The following is a 26,950-nucleotide window of genomic DNA, read 5'->3' as shown; positions in this document are numbered from 1 at the left end:
GAGGGTCCGGATACTTCTGCTGCGAGCGCCCGCTCATGTCCCGGGTTCTCGGAGCGGAAGTATCCGCACAGGCAGCGCCGCAGACATCCAATTGGTCGCGGCCGCTATTTCAATCTGCCACACAAATCGGTGATTGGTCGCTATCTTGGCTCGCGACCAATCGCTGATTTTGGCGCCAAAGTTAAACACTATTGTGCTGATTGGTCGCGGACGCTGACCGCGACCAATCACCGATTTGGGCGCCAAATTTAAATATCGGCCGCGACCAATCACCGATCTTGGCTCCACATTTAAACACCGCTGTTCTGATTGGTCGCGGCCGATATTTAAATTTGGCGCCCAAATCGGTGATTGGTCGCGGGCAGCGCCAGCGACCAATCAACGATTTTTAACACAAATGTCCGGACCTTTGTAACACCATGCGGATACTGTGGGGACATCAGCGGCTAGGGTGTGAAGGAAGGACCGGGGAGCGGCGCTGCGGGGCGGGATACTTCTGCTCCGAGCGCTCGCTCATGTCCCCGGTTCTCGGAGCGGAAGTACCCGCACAGGCAGCGCCGCAGACATCCAATTGGTCGCGGCCGCTATTTCAATCTGCCGCACAAATCGGTGATTGGTCGCTATCTTGGCCCGCGACCAATCTCTGATTTTGGCGCCAAAGTTAAACACTATTGTGCTGATTGGTCGCTGGCGCTGCCCGCGACCAATCACCGATTTTGGCACCACATTTAAATAGCGTCCGCGACCAATCAGTACAGCAGTGTTTAAATGTGGAGCCAAGATCGGTGATTGGTCGCGGCCGATATTTGAATGTGGCACCCAAATCGGTGATTGGTCGCGGGCAGCGTCCGCGACCAATCAGCACCGTAGTGTTTAACTTTTGCGGCAAGATCCGTGATTGGTCGCGGGCCAAGACCGTGACCAATCACCGATTTGTGCGGCACTTTTAAATAGCGGCCGCGAGCAATTGGATGTCAGCGCCACTCCCCGGTCCTCCCTTCACACCCTAGCCGCATGGATGTCAGCGGCGCTGCCTGTGTGGATACTTCCGCTCCGAGAACCCGGGACATGAGCTATTGTGCTGATTGGTCGCGGACGCTGACCGCGACCAATCACCGATTTGGGCGCCAAATTTAAATATCGGCCACGACCAATCACCGATCTTGGCTCCACATTTAAACACCACTGTGCTGATTGGTCACGGCCGATATTTAAATTTGGCGCCCAAATCGGTGATTGGTCGCGGGCAGCGTCGGCGACCAATCAGCACAGCGGTGTTTAAGTTTTGCGCTAAGATCAGTGATTGGTCGGGTCCGAAGACCGCGACCAATCATTGAATCGTCTTGGTGAGGACCGGGGAACGGCGCTGCCTGTGCGGCTACTTCCGCTGCGAGAACCCGGGACATGAGCGGGTGCTCGCAGCGGAAGTATCCCGACCCACAGCGCCGCTCCCCGGTCCTCCCTTCCGCATGGAGGTCAGCGGCGTCGGCGTTCCATCCGCTGCTACCGGCCGGGAGATGGGCGCATCGCGCCGCTCATCTCCCGGCTGCATCTCCGTCCCGCAGATGGGTCCAGCGGTCCCGGTTCCTTCTGCTGGTACCGGCCGGGAGATGAGTGCCTCGCGCCGGTCATCTCCCGGCTGCATCGCCGCTGATCTCCGTCCCGCAAATGAGCCGCTAACGGCCGCCATCTTTTTTCAGAAATCCCGCGGCGCTGATTGGCCGCTGGCGGACCAATGAGCGACGCGGGATTTCCTGGACAGACAGATTGACACACAGACAGACACACAGACAGACAGACGGGATAAGACGATTATATATATAGATAGTACAATGCCAAAGATTTCACTTCTTACATTACATGAGGAATATCTATTGTAAATTCCACAATAGCTCAGAAACTGGCGAATCGCTCCATACAGAATACTGGCCCCCATAAAATGCTCCATACAGAATACTGGCCCCCATAAAATGCTCCATACAGGATACTGTCCCCCATATAATGCTCCATACAGGATACTGGTCCCCATATAACACTCCATGCAGGCTGTTCTCCCCACATAATACCTCATGCAGGCTGTTCCCCCCCACATAATGCCCCATTAAGGCTGCCCCCCCCCTTATAATGCCCCATGCAGGCATGCCCCCCCCTTATAATGCCCCATGCATTATGTTACCCTCCATTATTATGCCCCATGCATTATGTCACCCCCCCTTCTAATGCCCCATGCAGGATATCACCCCCCTTATAATGCCCCATGCATTATGTCACCCCCTTATAATGCCCCATGCAGGATGTCACCCCCTCATAATACCCCATGCAGGATGTGAGACGCTCCCCTCCCTTATAATGCCCCACGCAGGATGTTACTCCCCTCCCCATATAATGCCCTAAGCAGATTCACTCCCCTCCCCCATATAATGCCCCATGCAGGATGTCACCCTCCCCCTTTTAATGCCCCATGCAGGATGTCACTCTCCCCCCTTTTAATGCCCCCTGCAGGATGTCACCCTCCCCCTTTTAATGCCCCATGCAGATGTCACCCCCCTTTTTAATGCCCCATGCAGGATGTCACACCCCTCCCCCCTTATAATGCCCCATGCAGGATGTCACCCACCTTATAATACCTCATGCAGGATGTGAGACGCTCCCCTCCCTTATAATGCCCCACGCAGGATGTTACTCCCCCCCCATATAATTCCCTAAGCAGATTCACTCCCCTCCCCCATATAATGCCCCATGCAGGATGTCACTTCCCACCCTTTTAATGCCCCAAGCAGGGTCACTTCCTCCCCCATATAATGCCCCATGCAGGATGTCACTTCCCACCCTTTTAATGCCCCAAGCAGGGTCACTTCCTCCCCCATATAATGCCCCATGCAGGATGTCACTCCCCCCCTTTTAATGCCCCATGCAGGATGTCACACCCCCCCTCCCTTATAATGCCCCATGCAGGATGTCACCCTCCCCCTTTTAATGCCCCATGCAGATGTCACCCCCCTTTTTAATGCCCCATGCAGGATGTCACACCCCTCCCCCCTTATAATGCCCCATGCAGGATGTCACCCACCTTATAATACCCTCATTCAGGATGTGAGATGCTCCCCCTCCCTTAAAATGTCCCATGCAGGATGTCACTTCCCCCCATATAATGCCTTAAGCAGGGTCACTCCCCCCCCATATAATGCCCCATGCAGGATTTCACTCCCCCCCTTTTAATGCCCCACGCAGTATGTCACTTCCCCCCTTTTTAATGCCCCATGCAAGATATCACCCCCCCTTTTAATTCCCCATGCAGGATGTCACCCCCCTTTTTAATGCCCCATGCAGGATGTCACACCCCTCCCCCCTTTTAATGCCCCATGCAGAATGTCACACCCCCCTTTTAATGCCCCATGCAGGATGTCACTCCCCACCCTTATAATGCCCCATGCAGGATGTCACCTCCCCTCCTTTATAATGCCCCATGCAGGATGTCACTCCCCACCCTTATAATGCCCCATGCAGGATGTCACCTCCCCTCCTTTATAATGCCCCATGCTGTATGTCACTCTCTCCCCCTTTAATGCCCCATGCATGATGTCACACACACCCTTTTAATGCCCCATTCAGGATGTCACTTCCCCCTTTCTTATAATGCCCCATGCAGGATATCACACATAATGCCCCATGCAGGATACTGGCCCCCATATAACGCTTCATACAGAATACTGGCCCCCATATAACGCTCCATGCAGGCTTTTCCCCCCACATAATGCCTCATACAGGCTGTTCCCCCCTTATAATGCCCCATGCATTATGTCACCCCCCCTTATAATGCCCCATGCATTATGTCACCCCCCTTATAATGCCCCATGCATTATGTCACCCCCCTTATAATGCCCCATGCAGGATGTCACCCCCCTTATAATGCCCCATGCAGGATGTCACCCCCCTTATAATGCCCCATGCAGGATGTCACCCCCCCTTATAATGCCCCATGAAGGATGTGAGACACTCCCCTCCCTTATAACGCCCCATGCAGGATGTCACACCCCCATCCCTTATAATGCCTCATGCAGGATGTCACACTCCCTCCCTTATAATGCCTCATGCAGGATGTCACTTCCCCCCCTTATAATGCCCCATGTAGGATGTTACTTCCCCCCCTTTTAATGCCCCATGCAGGATGTCACTTCTCCCCCTTTTAATGCCCCATGCAGGATGTCACTTCTCCCCCTTTTAATGCTCCATGCAGGGTGTCTCTTCCCCCCTTTTAATGCCCCATGCAGGATGTCACCCCTCTCCCTTATAATGCCTCATGCAGTATGTCACTCCCCCCCTTTTAATGTGCCATGCAGGATGTCACCCCCCCCTTTTAATGCTCCATGCAGGATGTGAGACACTCCCCTCCCTTATAATTCCCCATGCAGGATGTCACTTTTCCCCCTTTTAATGCCCCATTCAGGATGTCACCCCCCCTCCCTTATAATGACCCATGCAGTATGTCACTCCTCCCCCTTTTAATTCCCCATGCATGATGTCACCCCCCCTTATAATGCCCCATGCAGGATGTCACTCCCCCCCTTTTAATGCCCATGCAGGATGTCACCCCCCCACACCCTTTTAATGCCCCATGCAGGATGTCACCCCCCTTCCTCCCTTATAATGCCCCATGCGGGATGTCACACACTCCCTCCCTTATAATGCGGCATGCAGGATGTCACACACCCTCCCTCTCATATAATGCCACATGCCTCCATACATTAAAAAAAAAAAAATCAAATACTCACCTCACATCTCCTTAACTGCTGCCGCTGCTCTGGGCTCCAGCGTCGCCGGCATCTTCCTGCTCTGCGTTACCTGTGATGGCTCAGGAGAGAGCGCGGTGTAAAGACGTCACCGCGCCCTCTGACCTGAGACGTCACAGAGGATGCGGAAGAGACCGGAGCTGCTGCAGAGGCACAGGGAGGGGTAAATATTGTGCCGGCTGCCGGGGCCCTGAGCAAGCGGGGGGGAGCGGGCGCAGACACCGCTCTCCTCCACTCACGGGTCCCATAGCGCGGCAGGGTGCCTGACCGTGAGTAGGCCCCCCCCCCCGCCTGATTAGGGCCCCGGCACTTGTCCGGGTGCGCCGGGTGCTGACGCCAGCCCTGCAAGTATGTATCACTCGACGCGGGCGTGTTTCTCCTGCTAATCGGCTCATCAGAAGCCACATACCCTATAAATTCAGATAATACAATATGAATGCTTAATAAGGGAGACTTAGCTTAGATGAATCATGTTGGTATTCTCAGTAAGTTGCCTTGTGCAAGTTACTCCGCAGATGTGGCAGTGAGGATAGTGATAAAGTGCTCAGTGCAAGCAGGGGGAATAATGCCCCATTCCCATGAGATTTGAGGGTCAGTGCGAGTGGTTGCCATTTGGCGGGTGGGGGTCAGCTTGGGGCATTGCCCATTCCCCACTTTATGATAATCTTTTTTTGGACTGAGAGTATTCTCTGGCCTTTTTAATTATTTTTGGTGTTTTTTTTTTTTTTTTTGAGAGTCAGTAATATTTGAACTTTTAATGATACCAATAAACATAAATGTTAGGTGTATTTTTTAGGTGAAATTGTTTAAATACCATACACTTCTATTATAATCTGTGATTTTATTTTCGTTGAACCCAGTGAGCCTGAACATCCACGGGTTCGCTCATCACTACCAGAAAGTGTTGATAAAGAAGATCTCTATACTTGAACTAGGTCTTTGACTAAATATCAGCATATTCAGTATAGGGTGAAATTCAAAGAATCAGCAAAATCAATAACCAAAGATCAGCAGAATAAGGCTCTTTGTAGGAATTTAGCCTTATTGACAAAAATCTGTGATGTATTAGGCTAAGTTCCCATCATGAGGATTTGGTGAGTTTTTTTCTGTTGTATTCTGCTTCATTGCGTATTACATTCCCAGCAAAATGTATGGGATTTCTCAATCTCACTCCCACTGTGTGTAAACTCTCCGGTACACTTTTGAAATCTGCAACATGTCAATTTCTCTTTCTGTAAATATGCATTTTATTTGTGGATTTTTCCCATAAAATTGAATGAAATGAGAAATATCTGCAAATAAAATCTGCATATGCTAAGTCAATAATTGGTGAGTTTTTGAGGTTTCAGATTTTCTGCAACATTTCTGTACCTATTAGCTATTTTTTTTTATAATCAAATGTTTTTATTGATTTTTATAAAGATTTTCACAAAGGTAAAAAAATATATATATAGCAACCAGACAAACATTAGAAAAACACAATTCTCAACCCCCCAACTTTAAGAAGCATTAAACAAGAGTTATTTATACATCCTGGCTCCTCTAAACCAGCATAATTAGATGAACATATATTTGAACATAGTAGCAGTAGTCAATCCAATTACATGTAACTTGTGGAAGTACTAATAACATTTTTATTAATTGTTAAAGAAGTTTAATTTGAGGCATCATATAAACGTAACTCAAAGCAAGCCGAGCTGAATTCTCCTCAGTTCTCTATATGTCAAACCAGAGCCATCAATCCATAGACCCCATATCTTGTCAAATTTAGAGATAACATCTCTTTTTAGGTATATACTTTTTTCCAAATTTAATAGCAGACTAGTTATTAGCTAACTTTATCAATAAATTCTGATATCATAGGCTCCTGGTCTGCTATTCATTTTTGGGCTCTCAATTTTCTTGCCATATATAACATTTTGCCGTACTCATCAATAGCCAAATCTTCAACATATCCCAGCATACATACCAATGGTGAAAGCTCTATGTCAATTGAATAAACCCTGTTAATCATTGCTACAACACTCTTCCAAAAGGACACCAAGTTAGAACAGTTCCACATCATATGAAGCGTATCTGCTATGTTAGTTTTGCATCTAGTACAGTGAGGACTTGAACTAAATCCTATGTTAAGTAACAATTGAGGTGTCCTGTTGTATCACATATACACTGCTCAAAAAAATAAAGGGAACACTCAAATAACATCCTAGATCTGAATGAATGAAATATTCTCATTGAATACTTTGTTCTGTACAAAGTTGAATGTGCTGACAACAAAATCACACAAAAATCATCAATGGAAATCAAATTTATTAACCAATGGAGACCTGAATTTGGAGTCACCCCCAAAATTAAAGTGGAAAAACACACTACAGGCTGATCCAACTTTGATGTAATGTTCTTAAAACAATTCAAAATGAGGCTCAGTATTGTGTGTGGCCTCCACGTGCCTGTATGACCTCCCTATAACGCCTGGGCATTCTCCTGATGAAGTTGCGGATGGTCTCCTGTGGGATCTCCTCCCAGACCTGGACTAAAGCATCCGCCAACTCCTGGACAGTCTGTGGTGCAACGTGACGTTGGTGGATGGAGCGAGACATGATGTCCCAGATGTGCTCAATCGGATTCAGGTCTGGGGAATGGGCGGGCCAGTCCATAGCTTCAATGCCTTCATCTTGCAGGAACTGCTGACACTCCAGCCACATGAGGTCTGGCATTGTCCTGCATTAGGAGGAACCGTGGGTCAACCGCACCAGCATATTGTCTCACAAGGGGTCTGAGGATCTCATCTCGGTACCTAATGGCAGTCAGGCTACCTCTGGCGAGCACATGGAGGGCTGTGCGGCCCTCCAAAGAAATGCCACGCCACACCATTCCTGACCCACTGCCAAACCGGTCATGCTGAAGGATGTTGCAGGCAGCAGATTGCTCTCCACGGCGTCTCCAGACTCTGTCACGTCTGTCACATGTGCTCAGTGTGAACCTGCTTTCATCTGTGAAGAGCACAGGGCGCCAGTGGCGACTTTGCCAATCCTGGTGTGCTGTGGCAAATGCCAAGCGTCCTGCACGGTGTTGGGCTGTGAGCACAACCCCCATCTGTGGACGTCGGGCCCTCATACCACACTCATGAAGTCGGTTTCTAACCATTTGTGCAGACACATGCACATTTGTGGAGGTATTATTAAATTCACAGAATACCACATGTTGGTGGGGACTAAATAATTAGTCACAATCATCTCCCACCTTTTACCCCAATCGGGACATGATATTTATGGAAAACACACTCCATAATAAATATAATACCTACAAGCACCAATCGGAGTCGTACGCTTAATAAAATGAAAAAGCTTTATTAAATAGACATAGATACAATTACCACAAAGATGATTAAAAATAAAAATAGAGGTGTAGTTGGAGAGGCTCAATTTTTAGTCTCTGTAGGGTGGGCAGTAACACATATGGTGCAGTAGGTCATCCAAATACAATCATATATTACAGCAATGGTATCATATATATGCAAACATGCTGTTAGTATAACCACACATAGGAATGGTCCCTGCCTTAAGCATAGGAAAAAAAATAGAAAGCTATGTAGCTAAACGGCTATGCAGATGTGCGACTTTTACATACTGAAGTTTCCATTAAGGTGACTTACCCATTATATTAGTGATACTCACACCCAGCAGACACCCTTGGATGCGCGTTTCGCGTTAGTACTTCCTTGCTGATAAAGCTAACGCATATATATGATACCATTGCTGTAATATATGATTGTATTTGGATGACCTACTGCACCATATGTGTTACTGGACCTCTATTTTTATTTTTTATTTTTAATCATCTTTGTGGTAATTGTATCTATGTCTATTTAATAAAGCCTTTTCATTTTATTAAGCGTACGACTCCGATTGGTATTACATTTGTGGAGATAGTAAGTGAGCTTGAAAATCCACCATCTACGACTATACCTAATGTCTACAGGTAATATACCTTTTCAATTATATATTTGAGACACTTTTAGAACAAACTATACATATCCCTATTATCAATTATCTAAATCAGACTATATTGACTATAAGGTAGCCTCCTATATCTATTTTATTGTTGGTTATTTTAAACCTTAGACTTAGGGGAAAAGCAATACTATAGTCAAGCTCGCTGGTCTCCTATAATCCTTTGCACTAAGTTATGTCCTACTTCTGTGTATATGTAAAATCTATGATATCATTCTTTTAAAACTTTTTTGATATAATAAATTTCTGATATATAAACTATTTTGATCTATTGCTCCCTCCTCTTTTTTCGTGATTGGTGATGTTTTGATTGGAGGGCATCCCCCCATCATTTAAGGCTGTCTCTTTAGTATATACATGCACATTTGTGGCCTGTTGGAGGTCATTTTGAAGAGCTCTGGCAGTGCTCCTCCTGTTCCTCCTTGCACAAAGGCGGAGGTAGCGCTCTTGCTGCTGGGTTGTTGCCCTCCTACTGCCCCCTCCACATCTCCTGGTATACTGGCCTGTCTCCTGGTAGCGCCTCCAGCCTCTGGACACTACGCTGACAGACACAGCAAACCTTCTTGCCACAGCTCGCATTGATGTGCCATCCTGGGTGAGTTGCACTACCTGAGCAACTTCTGTGGGTTGTAGAGTCCGTCTCATGCTACCACAAGTGTGAAAGCACAACCAACACTCCAAAGTGACCAAAACATCAGCCAGAAAGCATTGGTACTGAGATGTGGTCTGTGGTCCCCACCTGCAGAACCACTCCTTTATTGAGGGTGTCTTGATAATTGCCAATAATTTCCATCTATTGTCTATTCCATTTGCACAACAGCATGTGAAATTGATTGTCAATCAGTGTTGCTTCCTAAGTGGACAGTTTCATTTCACAGAAGTTTGATTTACTTGGAGTTATATTCTGTTGTTTAAGTATTCCCTTTTTTTGAGCAGTGTACAGTATATGGGACAGTCTATGGGATTCACTTAAAGTCAGCTGTGGAACTCTTTCCAGTATATCTGACCAGTGATTTTCCTCTATAGGTCCCATTACACGCTCCCATTTCTCTTTTGATCGCATTGTCAATATAATGTTTAAGAGAATGTTCTAAATTAATGAGATCAGTCCACGAGAACTGTGTAGATTAGCTATTCTCTGTATTATTGAGTTTCGGGGTACCCCTCCTTTCAGAACAATGCCTTCCGCCCAGGGCCAGCTCCAGGTTTTCGTGGGCCCCGGGCGAAAGAGTCTCAGTGGGCCCCTTTAGCACATACCACCATTCATGATGCACAGATACGGTGGAGAAATATAGGTATACAACACAGGGCCCAGCCTGTCCCCTCATCCTGCACATATGCAAACATGCACGCACACACACACAGTACGCAGACATGCACGCACGCACACACACACACAGTACGCATGCACGCACACACAAACACACAGTACGTAGATACGCAGACACGCGCACACACACAGTACGCAGACACGCATGCACACACACAGTACGCAGACACGCATGCACACACAGTACGCAGACACGCATGCACACACACACAGTACGCAGACACGCACACACACACAGTACGCAGACACGCATGCACACACACAGTACGCAGACACACACACAGTACGCAGACACACACACAGTACGCAGACCACCACACACACAGTACGCAGACACGTGCACACACACAGTACGCACGCACACACACAGTACGCACACACACTAGGCAGACACGCACGCACATACACACGCAGTACGCACACACACACACAGTACGCAAACATGCACACACACACAGTATGCAGACACGCACGCAGACACTCAGTACGCAGACACGCACACACAGCAGGCAGACACGTGCACACACACACAGTACGCACACACACACAGTACGCAGACATGCGCACGCAGACACGCACGCACACACAGTACGCAGACACGCACGCACACACAGTACGCAGACACGCACGCACACACAGTACGCAGACACGCACGCACACACAGTACGCAGACACGCACACACAGTACGCAGACACGCACACACAGTACGCAGACACACACACAGTACGCAGACACGCACGCACACCCACACATTATGCAAGCACACACACACAGTAGGCAGACACGCACACACACAATATGCAGACACGCACACATACAATACGCAGACATGCACACAATACGCAGACACGCACACACAGTACACAGACATGTGCATGCACACACATACACACATGAACATGGTACACAGATATACACACACAATACGCAGACACGCACAGATATATACACATACATATTTGAACACATTCTTAAAAACACATATAAAACAGACATAAATATATATACACAGTCATACACACTGACATACACAGACATTCACATCATACATGCACACACACATTAGAAATATTTTTTAGATGGGGATTGGGGAAGCTTGCTCACCTGACCCCGGCCTGTGTCCCATCCAGCTCCTCAGTCATGTGGCAGTGCAGAGCCTCAGGCGTGTCACATGGCCCTGGACCATCAGGGGGGCCCACTCGCCGTCAGGGCCCTTGCCGCTTCCCCGGCATCTGTGCAGGGCCGCCGGTGCTGTCAAAGCCCTGCTCTGCTTCATGCAGCAGCGGTCACTGTGCGGTCAGTGTGCTGCTGCTCCACAAATCAGGCCCAGTGCTGTCACTTTGCAGACATGGCCGCGCGCTGTGCGCTGTGCGGCTGTGTCTGGTAGTAATGACGCGGCAGGTGCGACACACAAGCACAATTAAAGGCTCAGTGTCATTACTACCAGACACAGCCGCACAGCGCACAGCGCGCGGCCATGTCTGGAAAGTGACAGCACTTGGGCCTGATTGGTGGAGCAGCAGCACACAGCTGCTTCTGCATGAAGCAGAGCAGGGCTCGGACAGCACCAGTGGCCCTGCACAGATGCCGGGGAAGCGGCCCGGGCCCTGATAACGAGTTGGCCCCCTGATGGTCCATGGCCCCGGCACTTGCCCGGGTATGCCGGGTGCTGACGCCGGCCCTGCTTACGTCCGATATGCGTGCCTAAATTGTAAATATTTGTAGAATTCAGAGTGAGGTAACCCATATTCGTTTTACAGCTGTGAGATTTCCTTAATCACATCATCTATCATTACTTGATAAAGTCTGTTTAAACCCTTGGAGCTACTGGAGTTAAATCCCACCAGCTGGTATAGATTTGGAAGTCATGGAGTGTTTCATAATGAAGTAAATTGCGAAACACCTTCTATTCCTTGTAATTTTTTCACCGCCCCCCAAAGTTTGTGACATAACAGCATAGTTGGTATTTTGCCTCCAAGTGTCCCAAACTTATACGCCTCCAATACCTCAGAGTTTATCTGATTGGAAATAATGCTGTAACAACATACGCTGAGCTCCCCCTCCCCCAGGGTCATTCCATCCCCAAATATGTTGAAGTTGAGATGCCACATAATATACCCATGGGTTAGGAACCGCAAGCCCTCCCATTGTTTTGTTTCTTTGTAATGTTTCCAGTTTAATTCTCAGTGTCTGTTTGCCCCATATTCATTTTCTAAACTCCTGACTGACTTTAAAGAAAAACCTCCAATTCATCCATATTGGTGAGTTGTGTAGCTCATACAGCAATTATGGCATCCAGATCATTTTGACCAGGTTAGCACGGCCCACAACCGACAACGGTAACTTAGACCAGGCACCCAGTTTACCTCTAAATTTAATTAAGACTGGATCAAGATTCAGCCTCTCATAATCATTTATTTTTGCCGATATATTGATGACTAAATATTTAAACTCTGATACTACTTGTAAACCCGAATTAATGTAGTGGGAAGCATTCTCATCTCTATTATCCAATGGAAGTATAAGTGATTTGCTCCTGTTTATCTTCAGACCAGAGTATTTTCCAAATATTTCTATAGCTGCCATTGCTATAGGAAGGAAATAATAGTGTAGTCAGCGTATAAAGTGACCTTCTCTTCATAAAACCCAGCTATTCCTGGATGCTCCCTGATAACCGATTCCAGGGGTTCAATGGTTAGTGCAAAGAGCAGGGGGACAATGGGCACCCCTGCCAAATACCTCTACTCAGTCCAAAGGCCAGAGAGAGGTGTCCATTTACCCGTATTCTGGCCACCGGCCTCCCATACAGCAATTTAACCCATAAAATAAAACTAGGTCCTATACCAAACTTTTCCAACACCGCCCATAAATATTCCCACTCAACAGAATCGAATGCCTTAGCGGCATGCAGAGAACATACAGTTTCATCATCATCATCATCATCATCATCATCCACCGGCAATTGAAGATTAAGAAACAATCTCCGAAGCTGTGGATCTAGCAGGCATGAAGCCTGACTGGTCAGTATGGATAACTGTAGAAATTACTGTATTCAATCAAGACGCCAGAACCTTTGCAATAATTTTAACATCCGTTGACAATAAAGATATGGGCCTGTATGAGTCAGGGATTAAAAGGTCTTTACATGGCTTAGGTATGACTACTATCACCGCCTCTTGCATTGAATCGGGTAGGGTTTCCCCCCTCACCGCCTCCTCAAAGGTGGCCAGTAAGTGCAGAAGTAGAATATTTCCAAATTTCTTATATATTTCTGTGGGAAGCCCGTCTAATCCTGGCGATTTGTTATTAGCCATAGAGGCTACTGCCATTTGTAACTCCTCCAGCTGTAATGGTCTATTTAATAATTCTTGATCTTTACCGCTGAATGTTGGTAGTTTGATTTCCCTCAAGTAGGATAATATTTGTTCTCTATTACATTGCAGTTTGGATGTATATAGATCTTTATAAAATTCTAGCAGAGTGTTTGAGATCTGGTCAGTCTGGTTTACTTCCACTCCTTCCCTGTCCTTCAAAGCACCAATAAAAGAACTCCCCATCTGGACTCTTGCTATCACAGCCAGTAAGTGTCCTGCCTTCTCCCCATCTTCAAAGAAGTGTGTCTGGACAAACAGTTTATTTTAGCTTTTTCCTTGATATGTGTGGTGTACGCTTCTTGTGCCTCTCCCCACTCCAGCAGGTCCTCTTTTACACCAGTCAATACAAATTTCTCTTCTGTAAATCTAACTCTATCCCGTAAAAACTCCTCAAACTGTTTTGTTTTGGTTTTAGATCTATTAATGGCCGGTATTAAGACTCCTCGTAAGCACGCTTTCATGGCATCCCATAATGTGTTCTTTGACACTCGTTTGTCGTTTTCCTTAAAATAATGTTCTAAAGTAGATGTGATCAGTGTAATATCTATAATTTGAAGCCAGAAGGGATTCATGGCCCACATAGTCACATAGTCAGAGAATCTAGTGGCCTGGGTAAAAAACAAAGAGTAGTCAGCAAGGGTGAATGATCTGATAGCGCTCTGGGCAAATATTCCACTGTTCTTACCAAGGGGGAAATATGTTCTGTGCCCAATACCATATCTATACGTTATAATGTTTTATGTGTCTTAGAATAGCAAGAAAATTGTCTTGTGTTAGGATACTTGAGACGTCATATGTCCACTAATGATAGTTCTGATAGTATTTCTCCAAACTTAATTATGGGGGCAGTTTTTGTAGCAGTGCCTAATTTATATCTATCCCAAAAGGGATGAACAACATTCTTGAAATCTCCCATGCAAAGGACTGAAACTCCCGGTATCTTATTCATTAGTGAAGCAATATTTTTCAAAGTAATGTTGTTATATGGAGGAAGAACATGGACTGCCACAAGTAGAATTTCTTTTGTGAATATTTTACAGTGGATGCCCACAAATCTGCCTTCTCCATCGATCTTGGAATCAATTAATTCAAAAGGGATAGTCCTATGTACTAAGATGCTAACCCCCCTACAATATGTGGAGAAGGTAGAGTGGAAGCTGTGGGTTTCCTGCAGACACACCACTGCAGGCAGGTGATCCCGAATATGTTCCATGACCGCTGCTCTCTTTAAGGAGTCCGCCAGACCTCTGACATTCCATGAAAGGAATTTTACTTTATCAGCCATTATGTCTAGTTATATAGGGTTTGAAAAATACAGGAGACTTGTAAGGTATCTCGCCTTTCTCCTCCCTTTTATAATCCTTTTTACAGTATTTCCACTTAGTTGGCTTGACCGCTAGTATTTGCAGAACCAGACAATAAGTTATAGAAACAAAAAACCCACAATCACATTTAAACAAGTAAACATTAATCCATTCATTCTATCTGGATGAAGAAAGGTACCAGTCCATCCTGTAGCTGTATGCAAGGCAAGCGAACAATCAACGTAGAACGAAAAGGGTTAAACATTTCCTGGGGGCCTGCAATGTTCGGATATAGCTCAGGATAGTTGTGTCCACTGGGCCGTGGGCTAGGGATTAAAAGATATGACCCCAATATTCCATTGGGAAACCTATTAGCTAAATTAGGTTTTTTGCATTTTTTTTTTTAGTGCGTTTTTTTACATGCGTTTTTAACTTGTTTTTTCATCTGCGATTTATGTCTCTTTTTGTTATGTCATGTTTTAAATAGAACTACTCTGTTTTGGATATTTCCTGTTAGGCCTTCTTCACAAGTCTGTGTTTTTAGTACGTGTGGTATCCATTTTTTTCATGGATACAACACGTACCTATTATAACCTATGGTGCTATACACAAGTCTGTGATTTTACATGGACCGTGTGTCTGCGCAAAGTAAACGGAGACATGTCCGCTTTTTTCGGCAGCACAGATGACAAGTGCCAATACAACAATATGGGTCCGTGAAAAACACATACAGCACACTGGTGGCGTCCGTGTACAATCCGAGTGCTGTTCGTGCTTAACATCACGAAGTATAGGAGAAGCTTTGTCATTTATTTATCCATACCGCAAAAACACTATTGGCACACTGATGGTAAAAATGGACACACTGATGAAACACTGATGACACAGATACTGGTTTTTCACGTACGTGTTTTATACGGGCTTTGTGAAGGAGACCTTACCTTGATTGATAAAACTTTAGTGATAAGGTCAAGTGTAGATTACATGCATTTTTAATGTGAAAATGCACTAAAAATGCATATTCATTTTTTACCTGTGGATTTTCCTAATTTCATGGCATGAGATTTCTATAAATCCCATTCAGTTTGCTGGAACTGCAATACGCTTTTTGCACAGCAAAAATACACAGCATCAAAACGTACCAGATACTCATTGTGGAAACTTGGCCTAATAGTCTGCAAAAAAGACAAATCCATAAACAGAGGGTCGGCAAAATAATCCATTTAATTATTTAAGTCCACATATAAACCAGTCCATAAAAAAAGCTCTACCACACGTGTTAAATTTATTTTATTGTTAGATTCCTGTTTTCTTATTGCACTTAAAGGGGTTGTCTGTGCTTGGTATGGAAGTCTGTAGTTACTCTCTGTAACTGCAGACGTTTGAATCCATACAGCATGCACCCCGCATGCAGTCAGGATTCTCCAGTGCCGGCGGCAAGACTGGTCAGTCACGTGACCACATGTATTCGATTTGCATACTTCTAACCACATTTCGACTAGACATGCGCTGCCTTGCTCAGTACAAGTGAATTGAGTGAGGCCGTGCACATGTAGCCGGGACATGACTGCATATATAAATCGCATTCTTATGTTCACCTGAATGCTCACTGTCGCCACCATCAACGGAGAATCCTGACAGCATGTCCTGAGCATGCTGTGAGGATTCCAAAGTCTGCAGTCACATACAGTCACTGCAGATATTCACCCCAAACTTGGACAACCCCGTTTAATAAATATTTTAAAGTACAGAAATTAGATTGCTTCACAGTATGTGGGAAAAGTTATTACCAATGTGACTATTTCTAGGTATGGTTCAAGGGGTTGTACAGGTACAGTTTTAAAATAAGTACTCCCCTTTGGAAAATAAAAATAAGACCTTTTACACTTGCGTCATTCCAGTGATGTTGTTGCTGGGTCTCCTGGGGCTAACTTGAAAATGTATCCCACTTGTCAAGTCAATCAGCGACCGCTGTTGGGCTGCTGTGCACTCACTTCTCTCTGAAGAGCAGAAGTAGTAAGTGTGCAGCAGCTCAATAGTCTCAGGCCCAGGAGACCCAATGCCATCATTACTGGAATGGCGCAGATGTAGGAGGTAAGTATATATCATTTTTATTTTACCTTTGGGAGAACTTATTTTAAAAAGTGGTTATCCAGGTAGTGGACAGCTCCTTTGAGCACAAGGTTTTAGCATAACACTTTTGCTACATTTATACAAATATATTTATATGTTATTTTCTTAACATTGTATATATTACCACTTGTATTTTCCTATAGGGTTCAAAAGGAGATACTGTTATTGGTCCTCCAGGTCATCCTGGAGTGCCAGGACTTCCTGGACCTCCTGGATATGGTTTAATGGGTCCAGCTGGAAATCCAGGTCCTCCTGGGCCACCAGGTCCATCATCAATATATGGTTCAGGTTGGTAAACTACATTATAATTTATGCTGATTATTACTTTTATATATTTTTTTGCCCAAAAGTAATTTAACTTAAAGTGTAGAGATAAATATCTATGTTTCAAAAATACACTAACATTCTTTAAGACAGTTTTCCTTTTGAGATAGTTTTGCTTTATGTCCAGTGCATCAAAACATAAAATTTTGTTCAATTTGGCAATAGCCTTTCATTTAAAAAAATCTATTTTATTTTTCTAGATTTTTATACCTACTACTCAGACTTTACATTTCAATGGTGACAACAACAAAAAATTCCATATAATGAAACACTACCATCTATCAGTCTTTTTTTTTCTATTTGTCACCTACATTGAGCTAATGTACAGTTGGTAGTTTAGCCAGAAGAAAAGGACAGATAGAAGAGAATTTGACTGCAGGATCATACTACATAGTTGATTCATAATGACTGTGAATAAGCCTGTAAGTTAACAAGTATAAGCAACAAAAATTAAACTTCACTTGGCTTACGCCTACAGTTAGCAAGGATGTTTATGACAAAAAAGAGCATTTAGAAGATATAAATCTGATAGGTCAGCTGTAGCATTTAAAAAGTACAAAGAGCTGAATAGGTTTTGTGAAAAAAGTAATTAAATCAGCTAGAGTACAAAATGAATGGCAAATAGCCAAGGAAAGCAAGACAGGTCCAAAGACATTCTTTAAATATATAATTATATATTAATAAAAATAAATAAGATCTACACATGTGGGTTCCCTAAATAATGGCTAGCAACTCTGCTGAAGTTCAAGCAAACGCAGAATTATTAAGAATTGCTAAATTAATTTTTTAGCGTTATGTGTTGTAAGAAGTAAATGAGGCCGATGTACTTGATGCCAGTGCTCTTAATAGGTCATCTAATAATACTCAGTTGGGTAAATGTAGATATGGCTCAAACAAAGGTAAATAAAACTGAAATGAACAAGGCTTTGGGTCCAGATGGGCCGCATGCAGTAATTCTTAAAGAACCCAATAATTGCTGCTTCTCTGTACATAATTTTAAGAGATTTCATGTTTTCTGGCTCCTGGCTGTGGGGCAGATTTCTGTTGGGCCGAGGTGCTTTGGTCACCAGCCTTGGTTTTTTTTGACTGCTGGCCCTTTTTTCTCTAATTTAATGTGATATGCTGTGTATGCAGAAGAGTCTTAGTGTATCGTATGTCATGTATATACAGCAGTCTCAGTGTATCCTATGTGTTATATATACAACAATCTCGGTGCATCCTATATGATGTATACAGAAGCTTCAGTGTATCCTATGTGATCTATGTACAACAGTCTCAGTTTATCCTATGTGATGTATACTATAATGTCTCAGTGTCTCCTATGTGAAGTATACACCAGTGTTGGGGTATCCAATGGGATGTACCCTGCAGAGCCTCAGTGTCTCCTATGTGATATATCCAGTCCCAGTTTATCTGTGTATCCTATGTGATGACTACTACAGAGTCTCAATGTTTCTTATGTGATGTGCACTGCAGAGTCAAACTGTATCCTATGTGATGTATATTGCAGTCTCAGTGTATCCGATGTGATGTATATTCCAGTCTCAGTGTACCCGATGTGATGTATACTTCAGTCTCAGTATATCCGATGTGATGTGCTTTGCAGTCTCAGTATATCCTATGTGATGTATACTGCAGAATCTCAGTGCCCTATAAAATGTATACAGCATGTGTGATGTATACTGCAGAGTCTCAGGTTATCCGTTGTGTCCTGTGTGTCTGTCACGCCAGGTGTTAGTGCAACACAGAGGCAAAATTGCTTAGCTTTTAGAAGACTCCAAATATGCACACAGCCTCAAGCTCCAGAGAGGACAAAGTACTAGAAATGAGTATAGCCGGCGAGTCCCTCTCAGACACACCAGGTATATATACACCCAGACCAGAGAGCTAATTAGCAATAGGGAGGAGCCACTCGGTCCTAAAGACAGCCTCTTATCTAAGAAGCTGTCTGCAATGCCAAACGTAGAGATCTCCTGCAACCAACTGCAGGGCGACTGTCTGTAACCTCTGACACACCTGTGACAGTATCCTATGTGATATAAATACAGCAGTCTCAGTCTATCCTATGTGATGTATACTGCAGTCTCATTGTCTTCTATGTGATTTAGATACAGCAGTCTCATTTTCTCTTATGTGATGTTGATACAGCCATCTCAGTGTATCATGTGTGGTAAATACAGCACACCACTCACTGTTTGAGTTCTATAAACAATATGCACTATGTGATTACACTTTTTTTTTACATTGATGGCTGACCATACAATACAAGCAATTGCTACCATCCACCTTTTCATGTCTCCCCTATTTCCTCATAGATTGTAAGCACCTGTGTTCGGAACAACTTACTGCTCCAAGCAGTTGTTTTCAAATCTTATGATTGAAAAAAGTTGACTATGCTCCAGACTGCTTGAAATAAACCTGGAAGAGCAGTTGCGAGTTGCAACATCATTAACTCCTTTACCCCGTAGGGTGGTTTGCATGTTAATGACTAGTGTTGAGCCACCCCCGTAGTGTTCGAGTTCGGTTCGGTTCGTCGAACACCCGTGTGTTCGCCGAACTGTTCGTCGAACTGTTCGTCGAACACCTTCGAACACCGTTAAAACCAATGGCAGGCAAACAAAAACACATAGAAACACATAGAAAACACCTTCAAAGGTGTCCAAAAGCTGACAAACTGCTCAGAAGACATAACTAACACATGGAAAAGTGACAAGTACATATAGTCATGCGAAAATAAAAGAGGTGGAGGAGTAAAAGGAGGGGGAGACACAGATATAGGCATGTCATGCCCTTCTAAAATCCAAAAAGTGAGAAGCCGACACGGCCAGTCCGCTCCTGCCCGTGCCACCTCCGTGTCGCCGGGTTTGTGCCAGAGCCGCGGTGAACCCTGACGGCCAGCCCCCCTCTCCCAATACTGGTGCCTGTCCGCTGGTGGGTCGAGCGAGCCCCCCTGTGGTGGAGGCAGCTCTAAGCTTTTTAATTTAAATTGTCTCTCTAATTTGAATGAATACACTTTAAATCCATTTACAAGGATCTATTGGAGGGCAAGTCTCATGCCAGCAGCCGCGGTAATTCCAGCTCCAGTAGCGTCCACTAAAGCTGCTGCAGTTAAAAAGCTTTTATAAGGATCGAGCTCGGCTGTCCACCGCAAGGCATCCTACTGCCAGTCCCAGCCCCTATGCCTTGGGGTGCCTCCTGATGCTCTTCACTAAGTATCCCATGGCCCCGAAGCATTTCCTTTGAAAAAATTAAGTGTCTAAACTACAGGTGGTGCAGCTTGCTTAACAGCCGGGATAATCCGCTCACTAGCAGACACTGCTACTAGGCACAAAGTATTTCCTGGGCTAGATGCAGTTAAAAATTTGTAATTAGATACTCTCGTTGGATGCTGAGAAAGCATTCCATAGAGTCTCCTGGCACGCCATATATGATTCTCTTAAAAAGCTTGGGGTAGGGGTCTAGGGGACCCTTTTATAGCCAAAATCACGGCCCTGTATCGCAATACGTCACCTAGGCTGAAGATAAATGGAACTGTAGCACCCTGAGGGCTCGGTTGCTACAGACGTATTGCACCTCACCCAGAGGTGTGATATCTCACTCTCAGGTAAGGATGGAGTGTGGATCAGGACCCGACACCTGCATGCATTACACCACATTGCCGTGGGGCAGGGCGACCAATATGCCCCTGAGATGGGCACGACAGTCCCTGTCCCTGGCTGGAGTGGGGGGAGGGAACACTGAGGAAGGGGAACCCTGTAGTGCAGGAGCAGGGAGGAAGCAGTTCCTGGGTGCATTGAGAAGGGAGTATAAAAGGTGGGCACCATCTTAGTTCAGTGCAGAGAAGTCTGAGCAGAAGTGGCAGGGAGCAGGGGCTCTGCATGAGCTCTGCTCCGGAGGCGGGCCTAGTAACAGAGGCCCAGGCCTGGAAGAGGGAGAAGGAAGGAAGAGGAGCGGAGAAGGCTCCAGGAACGAGGAATGAAGGGATCCCAGGGGTGCGGACGGGCGAGTCGCCACCGCACGCCCGAATCCACCTGCGTGGAGGGGTCAGGCCAAAGGGGGAGACCGGTCCCCGAACTAGTGGAGGCAGGAAACGACCCTCAGCTAGAAACCGGAGGCTCTGACATTTTATGTGGCGCAGCCCCTCGCTACACCCGCTAGGAAGGCACCACATAGGGTCAGGGAAACTGGCGCCAAGTTTACCAAGAGGAGGCCCGAGGCAGCCGGACAGAAGTGTTGGTAAGAAAGGCCAGACAAAGGACACACAAAGGGGGTCCTGTGAAGTGCTCCAAAGTTATCTGGGAGTTGTCTGAGCCCCTCACCTGGTGAGCACAGTACGACGTGGGCAGCCGTTACCTGCAGACGTGGTCTGGATAATAAGAACTGTGAGTAAAGGCCCTGAACTGCATCACTGACTCCGTGTCGTTACTGCTGCTGCCCTGCACCATCACCCCCATCCTCCGCATACACTGCCCTGAGGCTATACTCCTCCCGTGGGGAGTTATGCTACGCTCTGCTGCACCCACAACACCAGCCTCAGTGGTCTGCCCTGTAGCGGCGGTTCACTCTGACCGCAATCCACGGGTGGCGTAGTCGGACATTTAAACATGAAAACCACATAAATAGTTCCGCCACTGGTTTGACCGCCCTGAGCCACGGAACTGGGTCGCCGCCACGAAGACTACAACCACCAGCATCCACCAAAAAGGGTCCGGCTCCGGGTGTCCCAAGGCCCAGGGGGTGCGTCAGAACATTTTCATCACCTTTCACAATCACCAATGGGACAAGGCAGTGATGTCCTCTGTCCCCTCTCTTATACATCCTAGTGACGGAGCACCTGCTCTCATCCATTCGCCATAACCCCAATATTAGGTGGATTGAGGTGGGAGGAACCGAGTACAAGTGCTCTCTATTTGCTGATGATGTCCTAGTATATATCACTCAATCACATATATCCATCCATGCTGTTATGACTGAAATAGATCACTTTGTTACATGGTAAAATTTTAAAATCAATGCAGCGAAGTCTGAGGCCCTCGATGTCTCCCTCCCCAAATCCATATAGGATTCCATCCAGTCCAACTTTCCCTTTGCCTGGCCCTCACAGGGTATCAAATACTTAGGAATTCCTATTCATAGAGACCTCTCCCATCTATGTTATCTTAATTTTGGGCCCTTTATTGAACAACTCCAAACAGACCACGGTTGGCAAGTTAGAACTGTAAGATTCACTACGTGAACCACTGGTGTTTTGTGGAAAAGCACATGTACACCGCGTTCCAAATTATTATACAAAAAGTGTTTAGGAGTGATAAGGGAAGAATTTGTTTGTTTGTCAGTTAAACTCATTGATGGTGATGTGTGTCAGGGCTCTTTATATCACTGTAAGCAATTGCAGACACCTGTGCTAATTAGTTTGGCAGGTGTGTCCAATGAAAGGCAAGACTACTTAAGAAGGCTCTCTCACATTATTAAGCAGCCTACATTTTCTGCCAAAATGGGAAAGAAAAAGGATGTGTCGGCTGCTGAGAAGCAACAAATTGTGGAGTGTTTAGGTCAAGGCATGACTACAATCAACATTGTGCGATGATCAGGATGAAGTGTCTTGGCAATCAAGAAGTATGTAGCTGATTCACAGTACACACGTGTGCGTGCTGATAAGGGCAAATTGAGGACTCTTTCCTACAGGCAATTACGTCAGGTTGAAAGAGCAGCGGCAAAAAAGCCTTGTCATAGCAGCAGACAAGTTTTTGAAGCTGCTTGTGCCTCCAACGTCCCCCGAACAACAAGATGCAGGGTCCTTCAGAGGTTTGCAGCTGTGCATGCGCCATCCTGTCGACCTCCTCTATCCACTTCACACAAGCAGAAACGGCTCCAGTGGGCCAAACATTACATGAAGACTGATTTCAAAACTGTTTTGTTCACGGATGAGTGCCGTGCAGCGCTCGATGGTCCAGATGGATGGAGTGGAGGATGGCTGGTTGATGGACACCCCACGCAAACACGGCTACAGCGCCAACAAGGAGGAGGTGGAGTAATGTTTTGGGCTGGAATCATGGGGAGAGAGATTGTCGGCCCCTTTAGGATCCCTGAAGGCGCTAAAGATGAACTCCATAATGTATGTGGATTTTCTCAAACAGCACTTCCTGCCATGGTTCAAGAAGAAGAACCGTGTATTTCACAGCAAGATCATTTTTCTGCATGATAATGCACCATCTCATGCTGCACATAAAACATCTGCATCTCTGGCTGATATGGGCATAAAAGGGGACAAACTTATGGTGTGACCCCCATGCTCCCCTGACCTCTACCCCATTCAGAACCTTTGGAGCATCATTAAAAGGAGTGTCTATGATGGCGGGAGGCAGTTCACATCTAAGCAACAGCTCTGGGAGGGTATTCTGTCCTCATGCAAAACAGTTGAAGCAGAAACCATCCAAAACCTGACAAATTCAATGGACGAGAGAGTTCAGAAGCTCCTTTCGAACAAGGGGTCCTATGTGAAAATGTAACATCACCTAGAATAAAGTTTTGAGTTGAAAACTGTTTGATTTCAGTTTCTAACAACCTGCTAATGCTTATAATTTCAAAAATGACCATTTTTTTGGTCTTTATTAAAATGAAAAGGTTGATCGAAAAGTTTGGGGGATCTAAGAGTGTGGCAACCCAGTAGTCATGATTACTTCGAATTCTGACAATATGAGGGTCATGCTGCAGGTAGTGCAGCAAGAAGGCACTTATGTGCCTTGCGCATCTCGGAGCCCCAAAATTATTTTCCGGGCTAGATGCAGCTAAAAATTATTTTTAATTTTAAATCTGGTGAAGCTTTAGTATAGATGGCCTAATACGATCAGTGCTGCACACTGCTACAAAGCCCAAATTATTTTCCAGTCAAGATACAGATAAACATGATTAGTAATTTGAAAGCTTAAAACGGTTGGTAGGGTGATTTTAACCAATCATCAAGCTTTTACTCTCCCCAGGATGACACAGGGGTAGAAAAGTCGTTTCGGATCCATGATTTGTTCATCTTTATGAACGTGAGTCTGTCTACATTATCAGTGGAGAGCCGCGTGCGCTTATCTGTCAGCACACCACCAGCAGCGCTGAACACACGTTCAGACAGAACGCTGGCTGCGGGGCATGACAAGATCTCCAAGGCGTAAGTGGCTAGCTCCGGCCATTTATCCAGATTGGAAGCCCAAAAAGAGCAAGGGTCCAGTGACACAGTCGTGGCTTCAATGTTTACTTGGAGATACTCCTGTACCATCGTCTCTAGGCGTTGACTATATGTCAGACTTCTTGTCTCCTGTGGCCTTGCAAAGGATGGGCTAAAAAAGTGGTGAAATGATTCCGCAAAATTGATGTTACCAGCAGATACTGTGGTTCTGTTACGGTTTGAGTGCTGATCACTTGACGGTCCCACGGTTGGCAAGTTGGAACTGTGAGATTCACTACGTGCACCACACCACTGGTATTTTGTGGAAAAGCACATGTAAGATTCTGCAACAGTCTCTGCTGATACTCCTGCATGCGTGCATCCCTTTCTATGGCAGGAATAATTTCTGCAAATTTACTTTTGTACCGGGGATCTAACAGTGTGGCAACCCAGTAGTCAGGATTATTTCTAATTCTCACAATTCGAGGGTCATGTTGCAGGTAGTGCAGCAAGAAGGCACTCATGTGTGTTGCGCATCCAGGAGCACCAAGTCCCTGTTGTGTTGGTGGCGAGGTAACAATCATGCTTCCTTCCTCTGTCCTCTCCCCCCAACCTCGCACAACAGAAATGTGATCAAGGTCTCCCTCATCTGATGAGTCTTCCATCAGTTCGTCCTCCACTTCTTCCTGGGCTCCTGCACCTTCCTCACTAGTTTGGCTGCTACCATGCGCCCTGGTAAAACCATCTCCCCCACCCTCACATGCCTGCCGCCTTGGTGCTGCCGACCGTCTGGACCTTGCAGATGTTAGCCCTTCCGCATACAACTCCTCCTCCTCTACTTCCTCCACCTCCTCTTGTGCCACCACCTTACTCCGAATTCTGTTTAACATGTGCTCCAGCATGTAAATCACCGGAATAGTCATGCTGATAATGGCATCGTCAGCACTAAACATCTTCGTCGCCATTTCAAAACTGTGCAGAAGGGTGCATAGGTCCCTGATCTGAGACCACTCCTCCAGCGTGATTTGCCCCACCTCTGAATCTCGTTGGCCCAGGCTATACGTCAGAACGTATTGCACCAGGGCTTGTCGGTGCTGCCACAGTCGCTGCAACATGTGCAGAGTTGAATTCCACCGGGTAGGCACATCGCATTTTAGCCGGTGAAGTGGCAGGCCCAACGACTTCTGTAGAGATGTAAGTCGCTGAGCTGCGGGATGCGAACGGCGGAAGTGAGCACACAGCGACCGTGCCCTCTGCAGAAGGCCATCTAGTCTGGGATAGTGGGCTAAAAATTGCTGGACAACCAGGTTCAACACGTGAGCCATACAAGGCACGTGTGTGACATTGCCCCGGCGAAGGGCCGCACCCAGGTTTGCAGCATTGTCGCACACGGCCTTCCCTGGTTTCAGGTCCAGTGGAGACAACCATTCATGAAATTGGTTCTCCAGAGCTGACCACAACTCCTCAGCTGTGTGACTCACATTTCCCAGACATTTCAATGTAAAAACCGCCTGAAGACGTTGAGCCCTACTGCCAGCATAGTAAGGAGGTGTGCAGGATCCCTTCTGCGCAGTTAGAAAGCTTGTGGCATGACCAGACAGGCTTTGGGTGCAGGTGGAAGACCGAGAGGAGGTTGAGGAGGCAGAAGCAGTGGAGGAACTTTGACATAAAGAGGATTGACGCACAACTCGTGGGGACGGCAAGACTTGGACAGCAGCCCCTTGTCCTGCTGTCACCATAGTTACCCAGTGCCCAGTCAGCGACATGTAACGCCCCTGTCCATGCCTACTCGTCCAAGTGTCTGTGGTGAAATGCACCCTGTCACACACAGAGTTTCTCAAAGAAGCGGTGATGTTGTGTGCGACATGCTGGTGGAGCGCAGGCACACCTTTCTTTGAGAAGTAGTGCCGACTGGGCATCTGGTACTGGGGCACTGCGACGGACATAAGGTCTCGAAAATCCTCTGTGTCCACCAGGCGGAAAGGCAGCATTTCTGTAGCCAAGAGCTTGCAGATGGTGAAATTCAACCTCTTAGCTTTCTCATGGCTAGGAGGAAATGGTCTTTTACTTGTCCACATCTGAGGGACCGAGGGCTGGCTATTGTGCTTAGACGGGGTTGATAAGGGTGTCCCCGGCAAACTGCCGGTCTGTGAGGAAGATGCAGGCGGACATGTTAGGTTGCCTTGATCCAAAGGTGGTGCTATCGATGTCGGACAGCGCTCAACACCAGCTGGTGTTACCACCTCCAAAGAAAATGATGACCTGCCAATCACGCTGGCTGTTGCGGGTAAAGAGGTGGCAGGTCTGCGCCCCAAAACAGGTGTGACTGCTGTCCCCCCAGTCACAGAGGATGAAGAGGCCGCGGATGCACAAGATATGGCAGACGGTGATTGGCCCGGCCGGCTAGGCCGCATTGTAGCACACTGAGCTTCCCACTGCAACTTATGCTTCATGTCCATGTGCCGGTTCATGCATGAAGTACTCAAACTATGTATTTTTTGGCCTCTACTTAGCTTTTGCTGACA

The 26,950-nt window shown here is 46.2% G+C and overlaps 1 protein-coding gene across 2 annotated transcripts in view; it reads left to right on the top strand.

Moving 5' to 3' along the window:
* The window catches only part of COL15A1 (collagen type XV alpha 1 chain), a 904,466-nt gene that overhangs the window by 617,504 nt on the left and 260,012 nt on the right, over positions 1 to 26,950 (top strand). For both annotated transcript variants that reach the window (XM_073678442.1, XM_073678441.1), the window contains exon 34: positions 17,089 to 17,233. In XM_073678442.1, coding sequence (XP_073534543.1) covers positions 17,089 to 17,233 — 145 coding nt within the window. The remainder of the gene's footprint in view (positions 1 to 17,088; positions 17,234 to 26,950) is intronic.

Source organism: Phyllobates terribilis, unplaced genomic scaffold (assembly GCF_046119375.1).
Source record: "Phyllobates terribilis strain yellow unplaced genomic scaffold, ASM4611937v1 Scaffold_4__5_contigs__length_816908805, whole genome shotgun sequence".
NCBI classification, from domain to species: domain Eukaryota; kingdom Metazoa; phylum Chordata; class Amphibia; order Anura; family Dendrobatidae; genus Phyllobates; species Phyllobates terribilis.
Note: the sequence above shows the minus strand (reverse complement) of the source record. Positions and strands in the feature narration are given on the sequence as shown.